At 43.2% G+C, this 21,473-nt stretch overlaps 4 protein-coding genes across 4 annotated transcripts in view; 2 read left to right on the top strand and 2 right to left on the bottom strand.

Annotated features, from left to right (window-relative positions):
* Positions 1-532: 532 nt before the first annotated feature.
* Positions 533-1,893, bottom strand: znf830 (zinc finger protein 830). The gene has a single exon (XM_012826139.3). It carries the CDS (start codon positions 1,781-1,783, stop codon positions 731-733), a length of 1,053 nt encoding a protein of 350 aa, XP_012681593.2. The 5' UTR covers positions 1,784-1,893; the 3' UTR covers positions 533-730.
* A 3,189-nt stretch (positions 1,894-5,082) lies between these two features.
* On the top strand, positions 5,083-15,751 carry LOC105898977 (ankyrin repeat domain-containing protein 13C-like). Its single transcript, XM_012826091.3, has 13 exons — positions 5,083-5,893; positions 6,047-6,088; positions 6,996-7,100; positions 10,713-10,798; positions 11,078-11,123; positions 11,638-11,704; positions 11,815-11,959; positions 12,134-12,265; positions 12,689-12,850; positions 13,101-13,180; positions 13,550-13,648; positions 13,763-13,863; positions 14,028-15,751. The coding sequence occupies exons 1-13, from the start codon at positions 5,497-5,499 to the stop codon at positions 14,156-14,158; spliced, it is 1,593 nt and encodes a 530-aa protein (XP_012681545.1). The 5' UTR covers positions 5,083-5,496; the 3' UTR covers positions 14,159-15,751.
* A 91-nt stretch (positions 15,752-15,842) lies between these two features.
* Positions 15,843-21,439, bottom strand: LOC105898987 (serine/arginine-rich splicing factor 11). The gene is made up of 11 exons (XM_031562978.2): positions 20,535-21,439; positions 20,074-20,183; positions 19,800-19,886; positions 19,656-19,705; positions 19,315-19,451; positions 19,118-19,202; positions 18,866-18,985; positions 18,562-18,651; positions 18,316-18,387; positions 17,728-17,935; positions 15,843-16,896 (listed from the first exon to the last, which is right to left on the bottom strand). The coding sequence occupies exons 3-11, from the start codon at positions 19,884-19,886 to the stop codon at positions 16,693-16,695; spliced, it is 1,053 nt and encodes a 350-aa protein (XP_031418838.1). The 5' UTR covers positions 20,074-20,183; positions 20,535-21,439; the 3' UTR covers positions 15,843-16,692.
* Positions 21,224-21,473, top strand: part of LOC105898844 (leucine zipper transcription factor-like 1) — a 3,077-nt gene continuing 2,827 nt past the window's right edge. Inside the window, exon 1 of the mRNA XM_031563066.1 lies at positions 21,224-21,258. Coding sequence (XP_031418926.1) covers positions 21,224-21,258 — 35 coding nt within the window. The remainder of the gene's footprint in view (positions 21,259-21,473) is intronic.

Below are 21,473 nucleotides of genomic sequence, written 5' to 3' on the forward strand. Positions count from 1 at the left end.
ATTCCAATCTGTCAAAGGCTTTCATTGCGTCAAGTGATAGAACTGACATTGGTGTCTCACAGCCTGGTGCAGCATCAATGATATGCAAGAGACGCCTGATATTATCTGCTGCCGTCCTTGATTTTATAAATTAGAGTATCCTTCTTGAGGTGCAGCGGAATACTGCGGGTCCTACCAGCATCAGTTGGAAGTAGGAGAATATAGGGTCCAGACTTCATCCCCACTGAGAATAAACGCCTTCTGACAACATTCCCTTTACCCATGCCAGTGTTCATGTTTTAAAGACATCCCTGGCGAGTTAATGCTCAAGTAAATAGTGTACAATTCCTTTCTAGTCACCTAGGATACACCATGGGGAGGGGAAAATGCACTGGATAATTTGAAACAAACTGTTTCCCTTCAGCCTCAAGACACCAAGCTCCACCACATACATGTATGATGTCTCTAAAAGCATTCCCTTAGAGGACTGAAATGTCAATGTTATGTCATAATTAACAAATCAGCAAGTTGTACACTGAAGATCACCACCATCTGTACTCATGAACATTTTAATACATAAAGTATTTACTAGAGATTTTCAGATGGACTTGTTTCAACTACATCACATACATTCTGTATGAACAAATTATTGAACAAAGACATTATCCCCAAACACAACATTCCACTGCTTTGTACACATTTTGGAAAAGGTCAAAAACCGACCGTCGGTAACCCAACTAAGCAGGCCATATTAAGCAAGAGCGCCTTTAGCCCTCCAGTCCCGAGACAGCAAATGAAGCAATTCCTCTTCGTCTTCCTCATCACTGTCACCAGAGTACTCAGCAGAAACGCCCATCTTCTCCCGGACAAGTTTCTCTTTGACAATGTCCTGTTTATCTCGCAGTACCTCCACTCGGCGGTAGCATTCAATCTGTTCATCAATCTCATCGATTTGACGCTCCAACCGCCCTTCTTCGTCATCCTCAGCAACAATAGCATCTGATTTGGTGTTCACCTGCCGCATCTCCTTCTGAAACTCGTCCCACTCCTTGTCCATTATGTCTTTAGGTGTGTCCACATTGCGCACCTTGGCATCTTTCACTGGGTCGTCGAAAAACCCCTCAGGTAAAGCCTCTGTTGTGTTTTCTCTCCTCTCTGAGACCTTGTCATCTTCGTCCGGTTTGGAAATCGAACCCGAGTGGGAAACACTTGGGGCAAGTGGGATGCCGCTGTCAAAAAAATCATCTGGAAGGCCCGAATTGGGTGCACCCTCAACAGCTGCGGAGGCACTGGACGATTTCTCGTCTTCGGCTTTTCCAGCAATTGCAACACTGTTGTTGTGGTCTTCGTTTTCATCATCATCATCATCATCATCGTCATAAATACCACTTAATATCCCCAAACCAGTAGATTTCTTGTCCCCGTCAAAAAAACCTGGAGGAAGCCCGGAGGACGTGGAACCAGCGTCTGTGGGTCTTTTTTTCCCTGAGGTTGCATTTGTCTCTGGCGCTTTCCTTTTCAGTTGCGAGGGCAGGACGGTCTGATTGTTGACTTGGGGTTGCTTTGCTCCTTTGAGTTCGGCGACTTTATCTTTATGCTGTTTTCCAAGGATATGCGCTTGCCACAATATTTCCGATTTCACGGGTACATTGCAGAGCACACAGCTTAGGTGACCGAGAGAGTTGTATTTAGCAAATGGCGATTCGACTCTTTTCTTTCTGTCGGATTCCTTTTGTTTCGCTCTCATCAACCGACGCAACTCCTCCTGATTAACTACCTTTTTACCCTTTTTTACTTTAGACATCTTCCACAACAAACTACTCCCAGAGTTGAGCAGGTCTTGGCGCCTGAATATTACGTAATGACATCTTGGCGAAGGACCCAAAGTGCGTCTAACTTTTCGCCGGATCTAAAATAGCTTAGACAGCCTATGGTCATTCCCCAAAATGAAGATAGTCCATCCTACAAAAGATTACACTTTACTTTTTCATTCACTGTTTTAATTTTAGCTCCCAATGTTTAGTGGCCCAACACGAAGCTTTGTTTTACGCCTATGCATGTGAAATCTCTCTCTCTCTGGAACTGTAGGTTGATATATATTAATAATGTACTTAAAGGTGCAGTTGGCAGCATTGAATGAGAACAACATGCTGGTTATATTAGTCATCTGTCTCTGGTAAATGCATCTTTGTGAGTTTACTTTGTAATAGGCTACAGATTGTCTGAGATGCATATGCTGATCTACTGTACAATTTTCACCCATAATAAATAACATTCTATGTTCATTATGTCCTTTTCTTTTGTCTTTAATTTATATGTTATTAGTGTTCAGAATCTCACATACACATATTTCAATTTTTCAGATTCTATGTATATGGCAAACAGTATACTTATTGTCTTACTATTCAAGTATAGAATGAGGAGAAAGAGAAGTAAAATAAAAAACAAACAAACACACATACAAATAAAGAAACAAAAACAATACCATAGTAACAAAACTATAAATAAAGCTGGGAGAAATCATGTTCCATAGAGTAAAGAAATACAGTCAGGCCATTTATCTGTGACATAGTTGCACCACTTTTGCCAGTGCTTAAGAAATGTTTCCATTCTTTGGTTAACATGAGCTGTAATCTGCTCCATTCTATAGATTTCTGTTACAATGTCTCTCCATGATGTAATTGTAGGACACTCTGGTAATAAACATTTTCTGGTAATAGTCTTTTTACTGGCCACCAGCATTGCATTTATCAAGTGTCTGTCCCCTTTCAGCCAACGTTGAGGTATATTTCCAAGGTACAGAATCTTAAAGTCCAAAGGAATGTCCTCGTGAAATATGTCCTGTAAAGCATTGTGTATCGCCTTCCAAAAGTCTTTAATGATGGGACAGTCCTAGTAGATGTGGTAATGGTTTGCGCTTTGGTGTCCACACTTTCTCCAGCAAACAGGAATGTTATCGCTATAATGAGATGTCTGAGATGGTGTAAAGAAATATCTTACACAATTTTTCCAGTTAAACTCTCACCAGCTCATTGATATGGTACATTTCCATTGGTACCCCCATATTAATGTCCATTCTTCCTCAGAAATGTCTATCCCAGATTCCTTTTCCCATTTTGCTTTAATGTATGCTGTTGAATGAGTTTTAAGATCTAGAAAGCGTTTATATATGGCTGATATCACCCCTTTACTGCAATTTGACGTATATGCTCTTTTAAACAGTTCTATGAGACTGGAGTTTGCCTCTGTTACATTTTTAACATTTCCGTTGACATAATGCCGCAACTGTAAGTATCTAAAGAAGTCCTGTTTCTCCAACAGATACTTTTCTTGAATCATTTCAAAACTAAACAGTTTCCATTCATAATATTGCATAAAGCTGTTGTTCCATTATCTCTCCATTTTTTTAATCTGGTATCCATTTTCTTTGGTGTGAAGTCTGAGTCATATCCACACCGTTTAAGGGACAGTAGATCTCCTTCTAGTTTATATTCTCTAATGATATTTTTCCACACCTTAAGGGTCAATTTGACCCATGGATTATCAGAACTGTTTATGTTGTGTTGCAGTTTATAGTCAGCTATAATTGCTTGTATTAGAATGGGTATTGGAATATTGTCTTTCCACTGTGCATCATATGAAGGATTGCACCAGCATATTATAGCTCTTGTCTGGGCGGCATAGTAGTATTCCTTGAGGGATGGCAGACCCCATCCTCCCTTCTCGCAGTGTTTTGAGACGAACCCTTGGTCTCTTGCCTTGCCACAAGTATCTAGACATTTTGTCCCATTCATTAAGATGGCTTTGAGAAACTTCTATTGGTAGGGTTTGAAATAGATATAACAATCTGGGTAATATGTTCATTTTAATACATTGTACTCTTGAGCTGAAACTAAAGAAAGGTATGAGGTTCCATCTTGTGATATCTTCTTTGATTTTTTTGTTTATAGGTGAGTAGTTATATTCTGATAGTTTTGACAGATCTTTTGGAATAGTTATGCCTAGGTACTTAAAGGATTTTGCTTGCCATGACCATGGGTATTTGCTCTCCATTTCTGATGTTGGATTATACTTATACAATAGCACTTGGGTGTTACCCACATTAACCTTATATTCTGATAATTGACCATATTTCTCCAGTGCCAGCATCAGCTGGGGCAAAGAGTGTGTTGGCTGGCTAAGATAAATTAGTACATCATCTGCGTAGCATGCTAGTTTATGCTCTCTTTCCGCAAGTTGAATGCCTCTTATTTCTCTGTTTTGTCTTATATATATATTGGGCTAGTGGTTCAAGGAAAAGTGCAAATAATATTGGTGACCATGCACAGCCCTGTCTTGTACCCCTTTCCAGGGTAAACCTATTTAATAAAAACCATTGACCTTGACCCTTGCAGTAGGATTATTGTATAATGCTTGTATGGCTTTAATAATCCTGGCATCCTGGCAAATCTATGTAGAACTCTGTAAAGAAAATCCCAATTGGCCTTCTCAGCATCTATACTAATTACTATTGCCTCCATTTTGTTTTTCCCTACATGATTAATAATATGTAACGTCCTTCGTATATTGTCTTGTGTTTGACGTTGGTGTATGAAACCTGTCTGATCGTTGTGGATCAATTTAGTCATAAACTTAAACAAAAACATAATAGAAGTGAACATCTTATAATCTATATTAGTATGTCCTTTTCTAAAGGGATTGCTATGAACTCTCTGAATTAGGAATTGTAAAACATCGGCTTTACCTTTTTTTCCAATTCATATTCTACGTTACATTACAGACAATTTGAGAAATATACATTTAATTGAATTATTAAAGCATTCTGTAAGGTTATAATTGCCCAACGAACAAATACCTTTATTTTCTTTGAACTGACACGTGCACACCTGTAAGTGTACCTTTTCCATATACAACGATCAAATCAACCAATTGTTTCATTTGATGGTACCAAAGATTTTTAAAGTATTGACCTCTGTTGATACCATATAGACAGTAAACATTTTTATACAGAGCTTTGCTTTGAATTCTCGTGAACACGCCCAAATACACTGGCCTTCTCGCGAGAATGATCTCAGAAGATGGCAGATGAGAGCGTACATTTCTAATGCAGTAGCAGCAGCTCAAACTGCTAGCAAAGTCGCTAGCTGGCTACTGTTATCGTCTCAGCTGGTAGCTGGCTACATCAGTGAAGCAAGTAACCTATTCTCGAATGGATGCCAGTGACGGGTGCCTCATGAAATAGACAATGTAGCCAGCATCAGCAATGTAGCGATTCTCTTTTTGGTGCAGCTAACCTTATTTTACAATTAGTTTGACCCTTTCTGACGACAGATATATGTATACGTCATTGTGTTTATAGTTTAGAATTATTAACCTGCGACATCTTATCGGTCGCTCGCTGATTCGGGTTAGCCAGCTGCAAGAAGCTTGCTAGCTAACCTAGCAAGCTAACAACAATTTACAGAATCTCGCAGTATCGGATTTTAACAGTTCATCAGTGACTTTCGCAAACAGAAAATGACTGGAGAGAAGATTCGTACCCTGCGCAAGGACCACAAGCCAAGCAAGAATGAAAACATACTGAAATCCTACGAGGAGAGTGCTAATGTCACTGAGATGGTTACATCGTCCACCACCGTCGACACAGAAAGGACGAATATAGCTAATAAGATATTTAACAACCAGAACAGACCACTTAAATCTTCGCAGCTACCAGAAAATCATCAATCGCAGATAAATGGAAACTCCAATACCGACACATCTGTCGGTATCATTGTCGACGACAACAGGAACCCCATTATTTTGACTTCGGGAGATTTAGAATTCCCGGTTCACGAATGTGTGTTCAAGGGGGATGTGCGGCGTTTGTCATCCCTCATCCGCACTCAGAACATAACTCAGAAAGATGTTCACGGTGAGTACAAGGTTACAACACATCTATCTTAAAAACGTTAGCTGTGATTTTGTATGGATTCATTTGGGATACATTTGAGTGCGTCATGAGCCGCATTCCTCCTTATGATCATGAATTTGAATGACTTCCCTAATATTGTCATTTTCTCTACAGGGAATAGTCCTTTGCACCTTGCTGTTATGCTGGGACACAAAGGTGAGCAACATGTACAGTATCACATGACCACAAACCAGGAGCACAATCATCCGTGCCAGATTTCACAACTAGCAAGACTATGATTCATGTATTTAGTCAATTTCCAATTGTACTGTCAACCCCAAACAAATGTTATCTCATATATTTACAGTATTTTGGTTCTCACTTTAACATCAGAACCCCCACCATGGTGGCACAGCCCCTTTGCAGTCTTTGTGAGGGTCAGGCAGGATTTTGGCTTAGCGTCTCATCTTTCAGCCCATGGCATCACACACGACTCTCAGCTCAGGAAATGACCCAGAATGAACCCAGAATTTTCAACTCACCCATCAGAACTAGCAGATAAAATTGTAGTAAAAGTAGATTCACTCTAAATGAAAAAACTCTTGAAAGCCATAAAGTGCGGCCTTGTTTACAGTTTGAGGTTTGAATAGAGTCTAGCAGAGTCAAGGAACTCTTAACTGGATTCTTGTTGGGGAGCAGGCTGAATCGAGGCTGAGTAGATTTGGTAAATCCATAAAGAATATTCTGCTATCCCCTAGTCTCAAATTGTGAAATTGGCACTTTGAGACAAGAGTACGTGTCTGGGAGCAACTTGTCAACATTTTGTATTGGATTGTGCCAAAACAAGACCTCTAAAAACCGCCCACAACTTCAGGAAAGCACATCTTACCCTTTGTTGATTCCCTTTGAATCAGCACAACTACTTTAAACTCACTTTGACAAGACACTGAGTTGGTCTAGAAATTCCAATTGCAGTCAACATGCTATTCACATTTAGACTAAATGAATCTGTGGTTGTCTCCAGACGTATGTTGTAATATACGTGTACTGTAATGTACGTTGACTCTGCAAGACGGAAGTATCCCTGTATCTGGAGTCTGACTTCCTGCTCTCGTTTCTCCAGAGTGTGCCCACCTGCTGCTGGCACACAATGCCCCTGTGAAGGTGAAGAACGCCCAGGGCTGGAGCCCTCTGGCAGAGGCCATCAGCTATGGAGACCGACAGATGAGTATGTCAACATACCTCTAATCATAGCCATACACTTCACATGGACATTACATTTATGATTACATTGTTATCCAAAGGGACTCAAGTTATATGTACGTAATTAAATAAAAAAAATTCCAGTGCAAAGCTTATATGTAAAATATAACATTCATTGTGTTGCTTTGCATCTTTTCACCATCACGACCGACTCCATTCATTGAGCAGTATGCGCTCAAATTTTGAGCATTGTTTTTTATTAGTTCTCTTGTTTGATTTTGCACCGCCTCTTTTCTGCCAATCGAAAGTAATCAAATGTCATAAGTTACAATACTTTGATAACGTAATTGGAATAGTTACATTAGTTATTACATTTTTAACAGGGTAACTAGCAATCTGTAACCAATTACATTTCAGAAGTAATCTTCCCAACCCCGGTAATGAACCCATGACGTTGGTGTTGTCTTAGCACCTTTCTCTGTCATACAGGACAGAGGCTGAACTGACTGATATGAGCTCAAGAGCAGGTGTAAAACATTAGGGTTCATCACAGGAAGAAATGTCTCTCGACACCGTTTGTACACGTCAGTAAAATAGGCCAATAGCTCAAGACAGCACAACATTTCTGTGTATCAGAGTTACAGAGGAGACATAGAGCCCTATACTTTCCTGGGCATTAGCTGCTCCGGCAGGCGACATTCCCCATTCAAAGCCATTACTGTGGAGGACAACTGGCTTTGGCAATTGGCTTTGGGCCTTTTTGGATCAAGCCTGGTCAGAAATGGGTCCCGTCTGCCGGCTTAAAGTCTAGCCCATGAGTGGCGTAGGCGCCTGCGGCTTAGTGCTGCCGGCTCGCCTGCCTCTGTGCGCTAGCTAATGATCCCGCTCCAGACCCAGCCACTACTTTCCATTAGCATGCCATTGATTAATGGGTCATGTCACGACTGTCGGTTCGGCCCCCCTGTGTTTTCCTGGTGGTGGTCGAGCCGCTTCGGATGTAAACAGTGATGAATGCCCCCTCTCTCCCTGGGTGAAGGCATGAATGTGAGTGGGTCCACCCGTGCCGCAGCAGCAAACTAATTACATTTACTGTGCCGCTGTAATCCTAGACAGCACAAAACAAAGTGGCTTGAGGTCATAACGCCATGTCCCTCTCCCAGATGTGTTTTTAATAGCGCTCTCTGCAGTTTACAGATTTCAGGTTGTTGGTTGTTGCTTTTACTACCTGAAAGAACAAAGAGGAACGAGTGCGCTGTTCCAGAGCCTTTTACTCATTTATATGAGTGTGTCCTAGTTTTCTGTTGTCCTCATTTATCAGAATGGATGCCTGACCTACAACCTTGGCAGGCGCAGGAGACTTAAGTAGTTTGATCAAAGTGTCACCTTAAACTATCAGAGGGCTTTGTTGACATTCTGCCTCCGTACTTGGCAAGCAAGTATAAATGGTTTGCATGTTGCCAGTGGATGTCTAGCAGTGTTCCTTGATCTCTGTTCAGGCTGTACTTTCTGAATGGCTAAATGTGAATCGATGAATTGATTGACACTACGTTCTGTTTAATCCCATGAAAGGGTTTGTATATATCCCAATTAGTTTTTTTTTTTTTATTGGTCTGCGTATACAGTTTGTTTTCAAACGCACTTAAGTTGATTGAAAGGCTGGATGGTTTAATAACTGTGTTATGCCTAGTGGCATGTTAATGTCAATAACTGCCTCAGTTTAAGCAAATGACTGCTGTTGGAGAAGTTACACCAACAGAAGATTTCTGCTGTCAGGTGTTTGCTTCAAATAATGCCATGGGATCTATCGAATGATCAGAATGTTTGCATGTTATGGGCACTCTTAGCATGGGGGGCGACATCACTGATGAATCAATGCCACTGTACTGACACAGCTATGTCTGAATGGGAAAGATTCACACTCGTGGCCTCTGATGCAGTTGGCTGTGCGAAACTGCAATGCAGTGACTCATTCAGTGATGCCAAGCCTGACTGAATGTGTTCATTTGTTTCATATAAAGTGTTCATGTGGCACTTTGTGTATGTGTGTGTGTTTGTGTGTGTGTGTTGGCGTATGAGCTTCTCCCCAGTCACATTTATGGGAGTTCTCGGACAGGAAGGTCAGGGGACCCTCGGGGGACAGTAATTGGTCATGGAGCTGGGGGGGGCGGTGGATGGGGTGGGAGGCAGGAGCACTGTGCCTGTGTCCACAGAGACGGTCAAGGACACATAAGGGCAGCCCAGCCTCCGCCTGTAAACCTGCTTAAATCACGAGAAACAACACCTTAACTGGTCCATTGTCACCGAGGTCACACCACATGAGCGATCTGTGAGTCTTAACATAAGGTGTCTGCAGGGGACTGAACTTTGTGTGTGTGTGTGTGTGTGTGTGTGTGTGTGTGTGTGTCCGTGTGCGCATGTATGCACGCACAGAGAAGGGGGGGGGTCTGGCATGGTGGCTGTGGTTGTGTTTTGAATTCAGGAAGAGACCATGGCTCTCAGTTTATGCCCTTCTGTAATGCAAAATAATTACATAATGTACACACACACACACACACACACACACGCGCGCGCGCACACCCACGTGACTGTACGCTTGGCTTGGCAGAGTGCACCGCTGATGCTGAGGTGTGCTGTTCAGTGCTGCTGTGCTAGCTGCTCTGCATTAGCCTCCCTCAATGGCTCTCACATCAAGCCAGCTCAGACTAGCACTGTTCCAGTGAGCACAAGAGCTGCCCCCCACCTCCCCCTTCAGATCCTACAGAGCATTGTGACCAAGGTGATATTGACTAAATGCAGCCACTGCATGCAGATGAGAAGTCCCATAGAAGTCCCGTAGCCTGCTGTCTGCCTGTATAATGAAGCTTGGCTTTCCCGGTACGGTGCACCAGCAGTGCAGCTGGAAATGGCTGTGTCAGCACACAATGCCCCGTACATGTGCACGAGCCCGCAGCATATATATATATATATATATTATACACACACGTGCTCTCTTAAACAAGGTGTGTGTGTGTGTGTGTGTGTGTGTGTGTGTTGTGCGTGTTGTGCTGCGCTGTTGCTGAGCAACATATGGCTTGGAGCATCCTGTGGCCCTGGGTGTTCTGCTGCCTCTCGGCTGTTGAAGTGGCCTCTCAGAGCGTGCTCTGTTTGTCACACACACAACCTTATTTCTGCTTGGAGGAAACACAGACACTGTTGTACACACACAGGTTGTGTTTTGCATTGATTAATGCGCATGTCATTTGGTTCATTAAAATGCAACATAAAAAAATTTAGCTGCTCTTAGAGCTCTTCAGTTTTGGCACCATCCGCATTTTGGCGCTGTCAAATAAGTGTCACTCTATTGTGATGCTGACATCTGGGCCAGACACTCAGATTCAATTAAAATGCCAACTGGGTTTTGGATTTCCAGTTTACTCACCCATCTACACTTAGCAAATGTTTGTATTATTATTGTGTTTGTTTGTTTGTTTGCGTGTATCTCACTGAGTATGTCTGTGTTTTTGTACAGTAACTGTCCCTGTGTGTGTGTGTGTGTGTGTGTGTGTGTGTGTGAGTGTGAGACTTGTGTGTTTTCTAACTGCCTGTGTGTTTGTGTGTTGATGTGTTACTGTAATTGTCTCTGTGTGTGCATTTGCAGTCACAGCTCTGTTACGCAAGCTGAAGCAGCAGTCCAGGGAGAGTGTGGAGGACAAGAGGCCCAAGCTGCTCAAAGCACTGCAGGAGGTGAAGGACACAGACACGCATTACACCTCACACACACTACACTACACTACACTACACTTCACTCTACACCACACTTTACACCACACACACACACACACACACACACAGACACACACACACACACACACACACACAAACACACACAAACGAATCCAAACACACTGCACTACGATCTGCACCACACACATGGACAGACCTATCCAAAATGTCAAACAAGTGATATAACCAGTGATTTGTGTCTGCATCCTTTTAATTTGATTTTTTTTCTTTTTTTTTTAGCTCGGAGACTTTTACTTAGAGCTTCACTGGGACTTTCAGAGCTGGGGTAAGTGCTGTCAAATCTTTCCTCAATGCTAACTTTGAGGGTTGGACTTTGTTAACAAAAGCTATCGAGACCAGCCTGCGAGGTAAGGGACGACTAGAGGCAGTGTGTTAGCCTTCCGCCAAACGCTCTAAACGTTTCTTAGCAGTGAGGGAAAATATCCACATGGGTTTGTTTTCATTGTTTTCATTGTTTTCACCAGCCCAGTGAGAATGTAACATCGCAGTTTGGCTCAGGTCCCATTCATTGTGCCCATGGAAGTGCCATTAAGGGCCATTAAGGGCTCTTTTTAATCACCCAGCTAATTAGCACAGTCTATTCTTATTTGCCTTCACAGTGAATTAATTGCTTTGAGGTTATGTTGCACTTATGGTGCAACGGATTATCTGGAGCGCTAATGTTCTCTGTAGCCTATTTCCCCCGCTGGACTGTTCTGTTGCTGGTTTCATTGTGCTCACTATTCAAACAGCTGTTGCTGTGGTGCTGATATTTGACCGTTATTATTTAACTCCATCAGTGCCTCTTCTGTCACGGATTTTGCCATCTGATGCTTGCAAGATTTATAAGCAAGGGCTCAATATCAGGTAAAGGATTTTTCAACACTTTACAGATTAATTTATTATATTTATTTACATACGTATATATATAAAAATACATACCAGATAAATATTTGTATTCTCTCTCTGTCTGTCAGACTGGACACAACGCTGATTGACTTCAGTGACATGAAGTGCCAACGTGGTGACCTCAGCTTCATCTTCAACGGCGAGGCTCCGCCTGCCGAGGCCTTCGTCGTCCTCGACAACGAGCAGAAGGTGTACCAGCGCATTCACCACGAGGTGAGTGATCACCCTGTTTTCTCCTCTTCAAGAAGTGTCCGCCCCAAATGAGACGCTTCACTTTAAGATCTGTGATTCTTTTCCTTGAGCGCCACCACACGTATGGCCACAGGTACAGCCTCTGTGGTCCGATCACCCTGTGCCGTGCCGTGCTGAATTGGGTTCTGATTACAGGAGTCTGAGATGGAGACGGAGGAGGAGGTGGACATCCTGATGAGCAGTGATATTTACTCCGCCACGCTCTCCACCAAGTCCATCAGCTTCTCCCGCAGCCAGATCGGCTGGCTCTTCAGGGAGGACAAGACGGTTAGACCCTTCTTACACACAAACACACACACGTACACAATCAATCTTGCACTTACTTATATATTTATATTTGTTGACTGAAGCTTTTCTCCAGAGCAACTAACCTCATGGCAGATAGAGTGCACATATTTCATCAGTGTCTGGGCTCCCTGAGAGTTGAACCCATGACCCTGGACATTCCCAACTGCCATTCAGAAGTTAGCTAGGACTTCGCCTGACAAATGAATCAGTGGTGTTCCAGCACACTGCCATATGCGGTGCTAATACTGATATTTTCTCGGTGTACTTTATTCAGCCATTTTGCCGTTCAGCAGACTTTCTCAGTCCAGCTGCCTCGTGTTTCACCTGGGTTGGTTGTCTGTGGTGCACTCTCTACCTCTCTCTGACTCTTTCCCTGTCTCTCTCTCTCTCTTTCTCTCTCAGGAGAGGGTGGGGAATTTCCTGGCTGACTTCTACTCTGTAAACGGCCTGATGCTGGAGTCACGCAAGCGGCGCGAGCACCTGAGCGAGGAGGACATCCTCAGGAACAAGGCAATCATGGAGAGCCTCAGCAAGGGCGGCAGCCTCGTCGAGCAGAACTTCGAGGTGAGTGCGGATTAGGATGGGAAGGGATTTCATTTTTATTTCATTTTTTAATCTCAATTTATCTTTCTTTTTTTTAATCTTTTTGAGGGCTACCGTGTTCTTTTGTCTGATTGCTGCCGAAGCAAGCGAGTTTCTTGTTTGGCAACCGCTGCATGTAACACTGCGTGTTTTTTTAATATTATTTTTTATTTGTGAAACGTAATGAATAAATGCTAACATAGCATTTCCTCCCGCTCCTTGTCCACTGCAGCCTGTCCGAAGGCAGTCTGTCAGTGCGCCCGAGGCCAACACCATCTCCTGGGAGGAGTACATCAGTGCTGAGCAGGGAAAGTAAGCACCGCCGCCCAAGGGCTCCACTCAGGGCTCCCCTCGCTTCAGCTTGCACCTCATTAGACATCAGCACAGGGCTAACACTTCTGTCAGAGGCTATGTATGGCCAAGCACAGCACAGCACAGCACAGCACATTACAGCACAACACAGCACACACACACACGTTGCTGTGCGCATCAGCAGTTGTGCTGCCCCGACAACTAAACTGCATTACATTGGCTTTGATGGCATTATTCAAAAGCTACATGGTTGTGCACTGATAAAAAAGAAAACGTAGGCAGCAGTCATGAAAACATGTTCTCATCGGGATCGTGCTGGTGTCCCTGTGGGACTCAAACAGTGATTTTGTGTGTGTCTACCTCATCCAGGCCCCCCCATCTTGGCCGTGACTTGGTGTGTAAAGAGAGCAAGAAGAATTTCAAGGCCACTGTAGCCATGAGCCAGGACTTTCCCCTGGGCATCGAGTCGTACGTATCCTCGTTTCCTCCGTTTAAGTGCCCTTGTGAGATTTGGAGTTGGCTGTTTATCTGCTCTGACTTTTTTTTTTAATATTTCATACTTCTTTCCTGTCTGCCCGACAGGTTACTGAATGTTTTGGAGGTCGTCGCTCCCTTTAAACACTTCAACAAGCTCCGAGAGTTTGTTCAGATGAAGCTTCCTCCAGGGTTTCCTGTCAAACTGGGTAAGACTGTTAAACACATCAAACACTGTTCTGACTGACACCCACTTTTGAAATGTATAGTAAAATCCTTGCGCGGAAGTGAATGTCATTGACTGAATTATTGACCGATGCAATGAGGCATATAAATTGTATGACTTTGATTTGCTTGTTATTCTGGGTTACAGACATCCCAGTCTTTCCCACCATCACAGCTACTGTGACGTTCCAAGAGTTCCGCTACCGTGAGTTTGAGGAGTCCCTCTTCACTATCCCAGCCAGCTACAAAGAGGACCCAAGCCGCTTTCCTGACCTCTAAACCAAGATCATATGAAAAAGGGAGATGCCACATAGTCCCCCCCCCTCTCACACCACCCATCCACCCCCCACACACACATAAAGACACCTACATAACCACTGGTTATTTTAAAGAGGTAAAACCAATTGAGTGGGATATTGTCTGAAATTTACACTGAGATGGCTTTTGAGTATTAATGTTATAAAGAAGCCATTCTCATTTTCAGTCAATTTACCTTCAAGTTACCATCAGTCTACCATTAGCAATGTTAACGTCAATGTGGACTGTGTTCCTTGGATGAAATCGCACATCATATCCTTCCTCTTTGGGGAGTGCACTGAATTTGTAACCCTGTGAAATGTGGAGGAAGAAAGAGACCCTTTGTAGAAATTCTTAATTCATTCTATGTGATATAGCCTCCATTTGAAATTGAATTTGCTTTTTGATTTCAAGTGATGTAACAGTATACTTATTGAAACTGATGCCTGTGCTGTGAGGGACGTTTCAGGCTGTTAAAGCCAACTGAAAACAGTAGAGGGCATTTTGACAGGCACACATTTAACCCTTAATCTGTCTCCACTTGTCTGTGCACTCCAGTGTTTTTTACGTGGTTCGCCAGTGTCGCAGTCAGTCTGTCCTCACAGTGTGTTCTTCTGGTTGTATGAGATGCCAGGTTATATTCATTGTGAATGTCTGTAGTTACCCTGCACCAGGTGTGCTTGAAGCATGGTGTGCACAAGACACTATAAATAGCTCCTGCCCCCCCATACACCCCCCATCCCCCTCCCTAATAAATCAACAGACCTCCCGACCCAACAGTACTTCAGTGCTGCGACTGCACAGCAAGTCTCCTAGGCAGAGGACTTGTGATGTGTAGCTCTGAAATGTAAACACAACAGTGCGGGGGTAACCATTTCACGCCAGCGTCCCGAAAACTCCGGTCTTTCATTCTGAATTAGTTGCAGCAGCGTACCAAATGAAGCCCTATGTAGCAGTCAACACTTTGCTGCAATAATTTAACCTCCCATCTGACTAAGGAGTGCAGAACTCCTTAAAGTAATGCACCAGCACTACAGCAGCTCATGGTTGACCAGAAAACTGTCGTCGTTTTTTTTCTCTCCAGTTTTTACCATTTGTTTTGAATTTTGCATTCTGTAAGTATACTGTGGTTTTATTGTGTTGCCGATTTGTGGGTCCTTGAATCCATATACATTTCTGTAACACTAGGAGTCATTGGAGAGCCTTACTAGAGCTTGGAAAGTCACCTCCACAATGTGTCACACCTTAATAAAAACATCAGCAGTGACTGACTACACAGCCAGGTTTTGTGCTAAGGACTTCATGTACAGCTGTGGTGTGGCTCTATTGTAAAGCTGTTAAACCCATGAAATATTTTTAGTTTATTCCATTCACAGACAGTAGTTCATCCCGATTTTGTACTGTAAATCAGAGAGCTTGAAGCATGTTTTTTTTTCCTTCTTCAAAAGTCAAAGAAATCTTTAAGTATACTCTATGGAACCATCACATTAGAAAACTACAAACTGTACAGTTAACACATGCTACAATATTTTCATAAGAATCCAAGCAGGAATAAAAACATACATAAGTCAAAAAGCTATTGCTTGTGGTTTGTCTACCATCCAATGACAAGGTTCTGCGGTTTAGCCATGGAAGTAGTTCAGCCCAATCAAATATTAACAACAAATGCATTTTTCCAACGATGTCGGTTTATTTATATAGTATAAAAAGAGACAACAGTAAAACACATCACAAACTCAAACAAAATGGTCAGCAATCATCTCTACTGAATATTGGCTACTGGGATCTCAAGCATCAGAGGACTATACTGTACATTAGCCATTGATTCTCGGAGGGAAACAACATCACGTTGCCATTTACAAGAGTGACGGCACACTTTGAATATATACTTCTGAAAGATCACCAGAGGAGAATGACTGCTAGATAAAAACAGCTGCGGACATGAAATGAAGATGTGGAGAGAAAAAAAATGACCACCTCTGATTATGAATTCCCCTGAAAGCGGAGCAGGACTAAAAAGTAATGTTTTAAGCTTACATGACTTCAAATAATTCAAAGCGTAAATATTCATCCAGTAAGTTCAAAGCATAAAAAAAAAAAAAAAAAAAAGAAGAAACGTGACATGGGTCGCACCGTTACCAACATCACAGACCCAAGTCCACTAAAAAAAAAAATGACAGCCATTCAACTCTTAAAGGTCCTGCTCTTATCCAAAACAAGAACAGGGGACAGCAAAACAAAAAAAAACCTGACAATACATCCCGCCTACAGACCAATCCTCCCAAACATTACCAACTGATTGGCTTTCTGTCCGTCTACGCTTAGGGGGAAAAACAACTATACACCTTAACTAAAATGGTAACTAAAATAAATGCGTCCTAGTGGGTATGACTTGCCATGTTCACTTATCAGACCTTAGGTGTGTGACCTAGTGCTGAGTACTGACTGGATTTGGGAGTGAATGTGGACAAGGGGTGGGGAGTTATTGAGAGAACAGTAATATTGGCTCGGCCGGCTTAGTCGCTGACTTCCATGTCCTCCTCCTCGTGGTGCTCGTCGCCGTTGAGCTTGGCCTCCTTGGTTACCCCCACGCCGTTGCCCTTAGCGTGGACGGGAGAGGCTCCGGAGTCGTCCGACTCTTCCTTCTCCTTCTTCTTCTTCTCCTCTCGCTCCTTCTCGCTATCGTAGCCCTGCTCCTCTTCATCATAGTCACGTGTGACCTGAGGGAGATGACACATCTTCATGAGCTTCTTCTCAGAGCAGAAGGCAAGTCAAGTACTCGAACAGCCCATGTATACTACAAAATGTGTGCATGGGTGACCCCAAAGCATACTAGCTTTGCTGTTGCGGACACGGGTCTCAGTGCACAGGCTCAACCACACTGGGATCTCTAGGTTGTGTAAATCTACAGCAAAGACTGTTCATTTGAACAGGTCTAGTCTTTTTTCTGCCTCTTCATGACTTAACTCCTGTACCTAATCGGCTACGATTCGCATGAAATAAACAAAACTCATTTTATCAACGGGTTTCCAGTAGTTTTATTTCCACAGAGCAAACATACTGATATAAACGTAGATATGTACTGTAAGACACTTTGGATAAAAACGCTAAATGAATAAAGGGGACGTGAATGGATCTTTTTCTCCTGACCCTGAACTAATGCTTTAAAACTTGCATGCACATGTGCAGTCAATGTCCACAAGTCTGTGCGGACACGAAATTTCGGTGCCACACGGGCCGTGACGATGAAAACTGCACCGTGCACGGACCTTAAAAAGTAGCTGCATCCGCAGAAGTATACCTGGGCTGTTAATAACAAACTACTTCTTCTATCACAACTACTTGTTTACTGAAGAAATTGAGGCCATTTTCTTCTTATTCTCACTTTTACAGACTTATTTTACTTAAAGATTAACTGCAGTGGTCTGAGCATGGTCTTTCTATGCAAGTCAAAAGGCATTTTCTTTTTCAAACCAGGCTACTTTTGGGTAGTGTGCAACTAGAGCAGCCTTTTCTGCATGGCTCAGACTCTTCATTCACTGCTGAAGTACCTTGACATCTCCTTTCTCGCTGTCGGACTTCCTGTCCCGCTCCCGGTCCCGCTCCTTGTCCTTCTCCTTGTCCTTGTCCTTGGACCTTTTCTTCTTGCTGCTGGAGCGCTCCCTGTTGTCTCGGCTGCGCTCCTTCTCCGCCTTCCTGTCGCGGTCGCGCTCCCGGTCCTTCTCTCGCCCGCGCTCCTTCTTCTTCTCCTTCTTGTGTCTATGGGGGCAATGCAGTGCGGTTGACGTTAAAAGCAAAAGCATGTTAGAGCCCTGCACAAAACTGCAGCGATCACTGTACGTTAGGCACTGAAACAAGATAAGTCAACCTGCAGAAATTAAATCACACGCTATATGCAGATTACCAGTTTACAGTTGTCATAGAAAAAGTAAAATATTTATGCTACTGATTGTCCCTACAATCAATCAATCAATATATATATATATATAATATATATATATATATTTAACGAGGCTGTTACAATAGGATACTTCTATACACTTCCAAGTCAGTAGCTTCTACAATGAGTTGCACTCAGCTAGGAAGCCTGCAAACCCCACATAAGGTTCCAGGTATTGTGTGTGTGAGCCAACACTCACCTTCTGGGTGAGGGAGACCTTGACACAATCCTCTTGGGACTCCGGGTAGCACTGCGGCTTCTCCTCCTCCTCCTGCAGGATGACAGCATAGCACAAACACACCAATCATCCCTCACATTCAGGCAGATACTTTGTATGCTTGTCAAAAAAAGAAATCAAAAGGACCCCAAGTAATAACAAACTTCAATACACATGTTCTGATAAAAAGGAAAAACAGATGTCCATTACAGTAATGTCATCACTCACCGGCTGGTGCTGCGAGACCTCCTGGCAGTGCTGTAGCTCTTGGGCGGTGTTTTGGAGCGTTTCTTGTCTCGGTCATCCTTCCTCCTCTCCCTGGGTTGAAAACATCAGAAAACATTAAGTAACAACAACAACAAAAAGAAACTTGTGGCTAGATGGCTTTTTTATTTTAAATAAAACATTTTAAACAAAGCAATAACTATGGGAGGCCTGTGGACACAGAGACAGCACTGACATCAATAAGGGCTTCTGAAGGGAGGTAGAGGCACTATGGGGGTGTTGAGGGGAACAGTAGGAGGTGCCAAACCTGGACTTGCTCTGTGATCGTCTGCCTCGTTCTCTGGAGTGGGACCTCTTCCTGCGGGGACTCTTTGAACGCCGTCTACTCTTGGAACGTGAGCGCCGCCTAGACCTGCTCCTCGAGCGCCTGACACACAGTTCAAGCAGGAAAAGAAAAGACAGAACTGAGTGCACCATTCAATGAACTGCGACCATCAAAACAGAGACACGACACGAGCCTTTCGGTCACTGCCACGGGGATCCTGTGATGGGACTCTACCTGTGTCTGGACCTGGAGCGGGATCTCCTCCGTCTGGACCGGGAGCGTGAGCGGGAGTGCTTGCTGCGCTTGCTTTCCTTCTTGTCTGAAAAAGAGATTACGGTCAGGGAACTCGGGACAAACTCTCATTTGATAGCACATCTGTCAGTAAGAGTTTTGAATAGGGAGTTACAGATTAGATGGGCTTTTGCACTTACTGCCAGGTTCGATGGCAGCGGAGATGAGCGACTGGGCCTCTCGCACCCGTTTCATGGCCTCCTCGATCTCTTTGCTGGCCGCATCTGCCTTCATGGTCATTGGGTTCATGGTCATGCCGGCAGCCATGTGATTCATTCTGAAAATAAAATGTAATTCATGACAAATTAACTTTTTACTTGACAAGACTTCCTTTCCTATTTCTTTAAGTGTTTAGGAGACAAATATTACTGCAGTATTAATCAAGAGGCCACAGATTATGCTCAGCATTGGTCCCCCTTAATAAAATGTGGTGCCAACAAGTAACTAAGCTTGCCAGATAATCCTTTGGTAGGTAACTTACTTTGGATCGACGGAGGTCATGATCTTCAGCAGTTGTTCAGCAGTGAGAGACTAAAAAAAAAAATTGGAAATGTTGAAATTACTTTTTGAAATACCAAAAACTAACATACAATTGACACCATGTATCCAAAACACACAAACACACCTGAGGATTCATGTTCGCTCCAGGCAGGCCAAAGGCTCCCATATCCATGTTGGGTGCTCCCATGCCACCCATCTGAACATTTCCCATCTGGAAAACAAGAACGACGTCGCATTTCATCAACAACCACCCTTTTGCCCAATCATTTCTTTCGAGGCAGACTGCAGGGAGTCGAAACAATGAAATTAACTCCAGTCACCCTGGCCATTCCAGCGGTAACAGAAATGAATATACCACTGAGTGGGAGAAGAATGATTGTATGGGATTGTGTACTCACCGATGCCAGTGGGTTGGGGGTGGGCAGCAGACCTCCACCAGGAAGAATCCCTGCCACTGCATTTGCTGGCGCCAGAAGAGACAAAGCTTTTGCCTCATCAGGAATAACTCCTACACAAAAAACACACCAGCATTAAACACAAACAAAAAGGTAGGCATCCAAGACACACAAAAGAGAGAAAGGAAAAAAAAAAAAAGAAGACGTACAAAGAAAAGCACAAAAATAAAGACATCTTATTAAGTCAGTACCTGAGATCAACAGCCAGCCACAAGTTTCATAACAAGCTCTTGTACTTTTCTTTCAGTACAGGTTCCTTCAGTCTGTGCTATGTGGCTTTGACTGGTCCCTCTATTTTTTTTTTTTTTTTTTTTCTAACAATGTTAAATGACTTAAGATGGGGAAAACAAAAAAAATGTCACAAATACACACTACTGCAGTTGAGACTGCCAAGATGTGATCACCTGAACTCGTTTTTTAAGTCATGAACCAAACGTTAGCGAGCACAGTCGGTTCTCCACTGGGGATGTGCTCTCAACTTTCATATAGGTGTTTTATGAACAAGCGACTCACGTTGGCTGCATCGCTAAAAAAGCACACAGAAGAAAAATCGAGATACACAAAACAAAAAGAGTTTAAGAGATTTCGGAGATATACATTAACATGGTACATTTGTCTTCATGGTGTGACTTACCAGCAACACAATGACTCTTATGCATCATGTGAATTAAGAATTGAGTGACATTTAGGATTCATAATTCTAGTTTCGGGGCTTTTGCTGGAAACCATCCTTACCTGACAGTACGGGATCGTTCAAAATAGCCCAGCCCTTTTAGCAAACTTTAGATATATTCACTAACGTTTTCTATCTATGGGACACCTGATCCGGGCCTAAGGGGAGAGAGCTCAGAAAACTGGAAGCTCAGGTTTCACAGCCAACAAAAGCCCGTCAATGTTACCACTGAACTACATCATAGCCTTGTTGCTGGGGAGGGGGATGGGAGAGAAAACGAATCCAAAGAACGTCAAAATCTATCGAGAGCGATGCAAAATGCTACATGTGTGTATGTGTGCTGTGTGCATGACTTTCAATATAAAACCGGGTTCATAAGGACAGAGAACACATATAAAAACACATATAAAAACAGGCAACATGAGAAAGAAGACTGTGCTGCAGGAGACAAAACTGTTGGGTGGCATTTTCAGCAGGGGTCTGGTAAACAGGGCTGGCAGAGCCAGGAAAAAGAACTGTAAAACACAACAACAAAAACAGAAAGACCACCGTTAAAGAGAGGGCACTGCACCAGTCACGCATTACATGTGGAGTGGCTCATTCACATCAGTTACCTTCTCTCATATCACTAATAATACAAGTGTGCAAAAGCATCATCATCATCATCATC

This window comes from Clupea harengus, chromosome 25 (genome assembly GCF_900700415.2).
Source record: "Clupea harengus chromosome 25, Ch_v2.0.2, whole genome shotgun sequence".
Taxonomy (NCBI): Eukaryota; Metazoa; Chordata; class Actinopteri; order Clupeiformes; family Clupeidae; genus Clupea; species Clupea harengus.

Excerpts from the sequence above, each read along its gene's own strand:
- znf830 (XM_012826139.3), bottom strand. The coding sequence starts at position 1,783 with ATGTCTAAAGTAAAAAAGGGTAAAAAGGTAGTTAATCAGGAGGAGTTG.
- LOC105898977 (XM_012826091.3), top strand. The coding sequence starts at position 5,497 with ATGACTGGAGAGAAGATTCGTACCCTGCGCAAGGACCACAAGCCAAGC. Across the intron at positions 7,101-10,712 it reads CTATGGAGACCGACAGATGA|TCACAGCTCTGTTACGCAAG; the intron begins GTATGTCAACAT and ends GTGCATTTGCAG. Across the intron at positions 12,851-13,100 it reads TCGTCGAGCAGAACTTCGAG|CCTGTCCGAAGGCAGTCTGT; the intron begins GTGAGTGCGGAT and ends TGTCCACTGCAG.
- LOC105898987 (XM_031562978.2), bottom strand. The coding sequence starts at position 19,886 with ATGGGAAATGTTCAGATGGGTGGCATGGGAGCACCCAACATGGATATG. Across the intron at positions 17,936-18,315 it reads AGGTCTCCCTCACCCAGAAG|ACACAAGAAGGAGAAGAAGA; the intron begins GTGAGTGTTGGC and ends TTGCCCCCATAG. Across the intron at positions 16,897-17,727 it reads GCGAGAAAGGAGATGTCAAG|GTCACACGTGACTATGATGA; the intron begins GTACTTCAGCAG and ends CATCTCCCTCAG.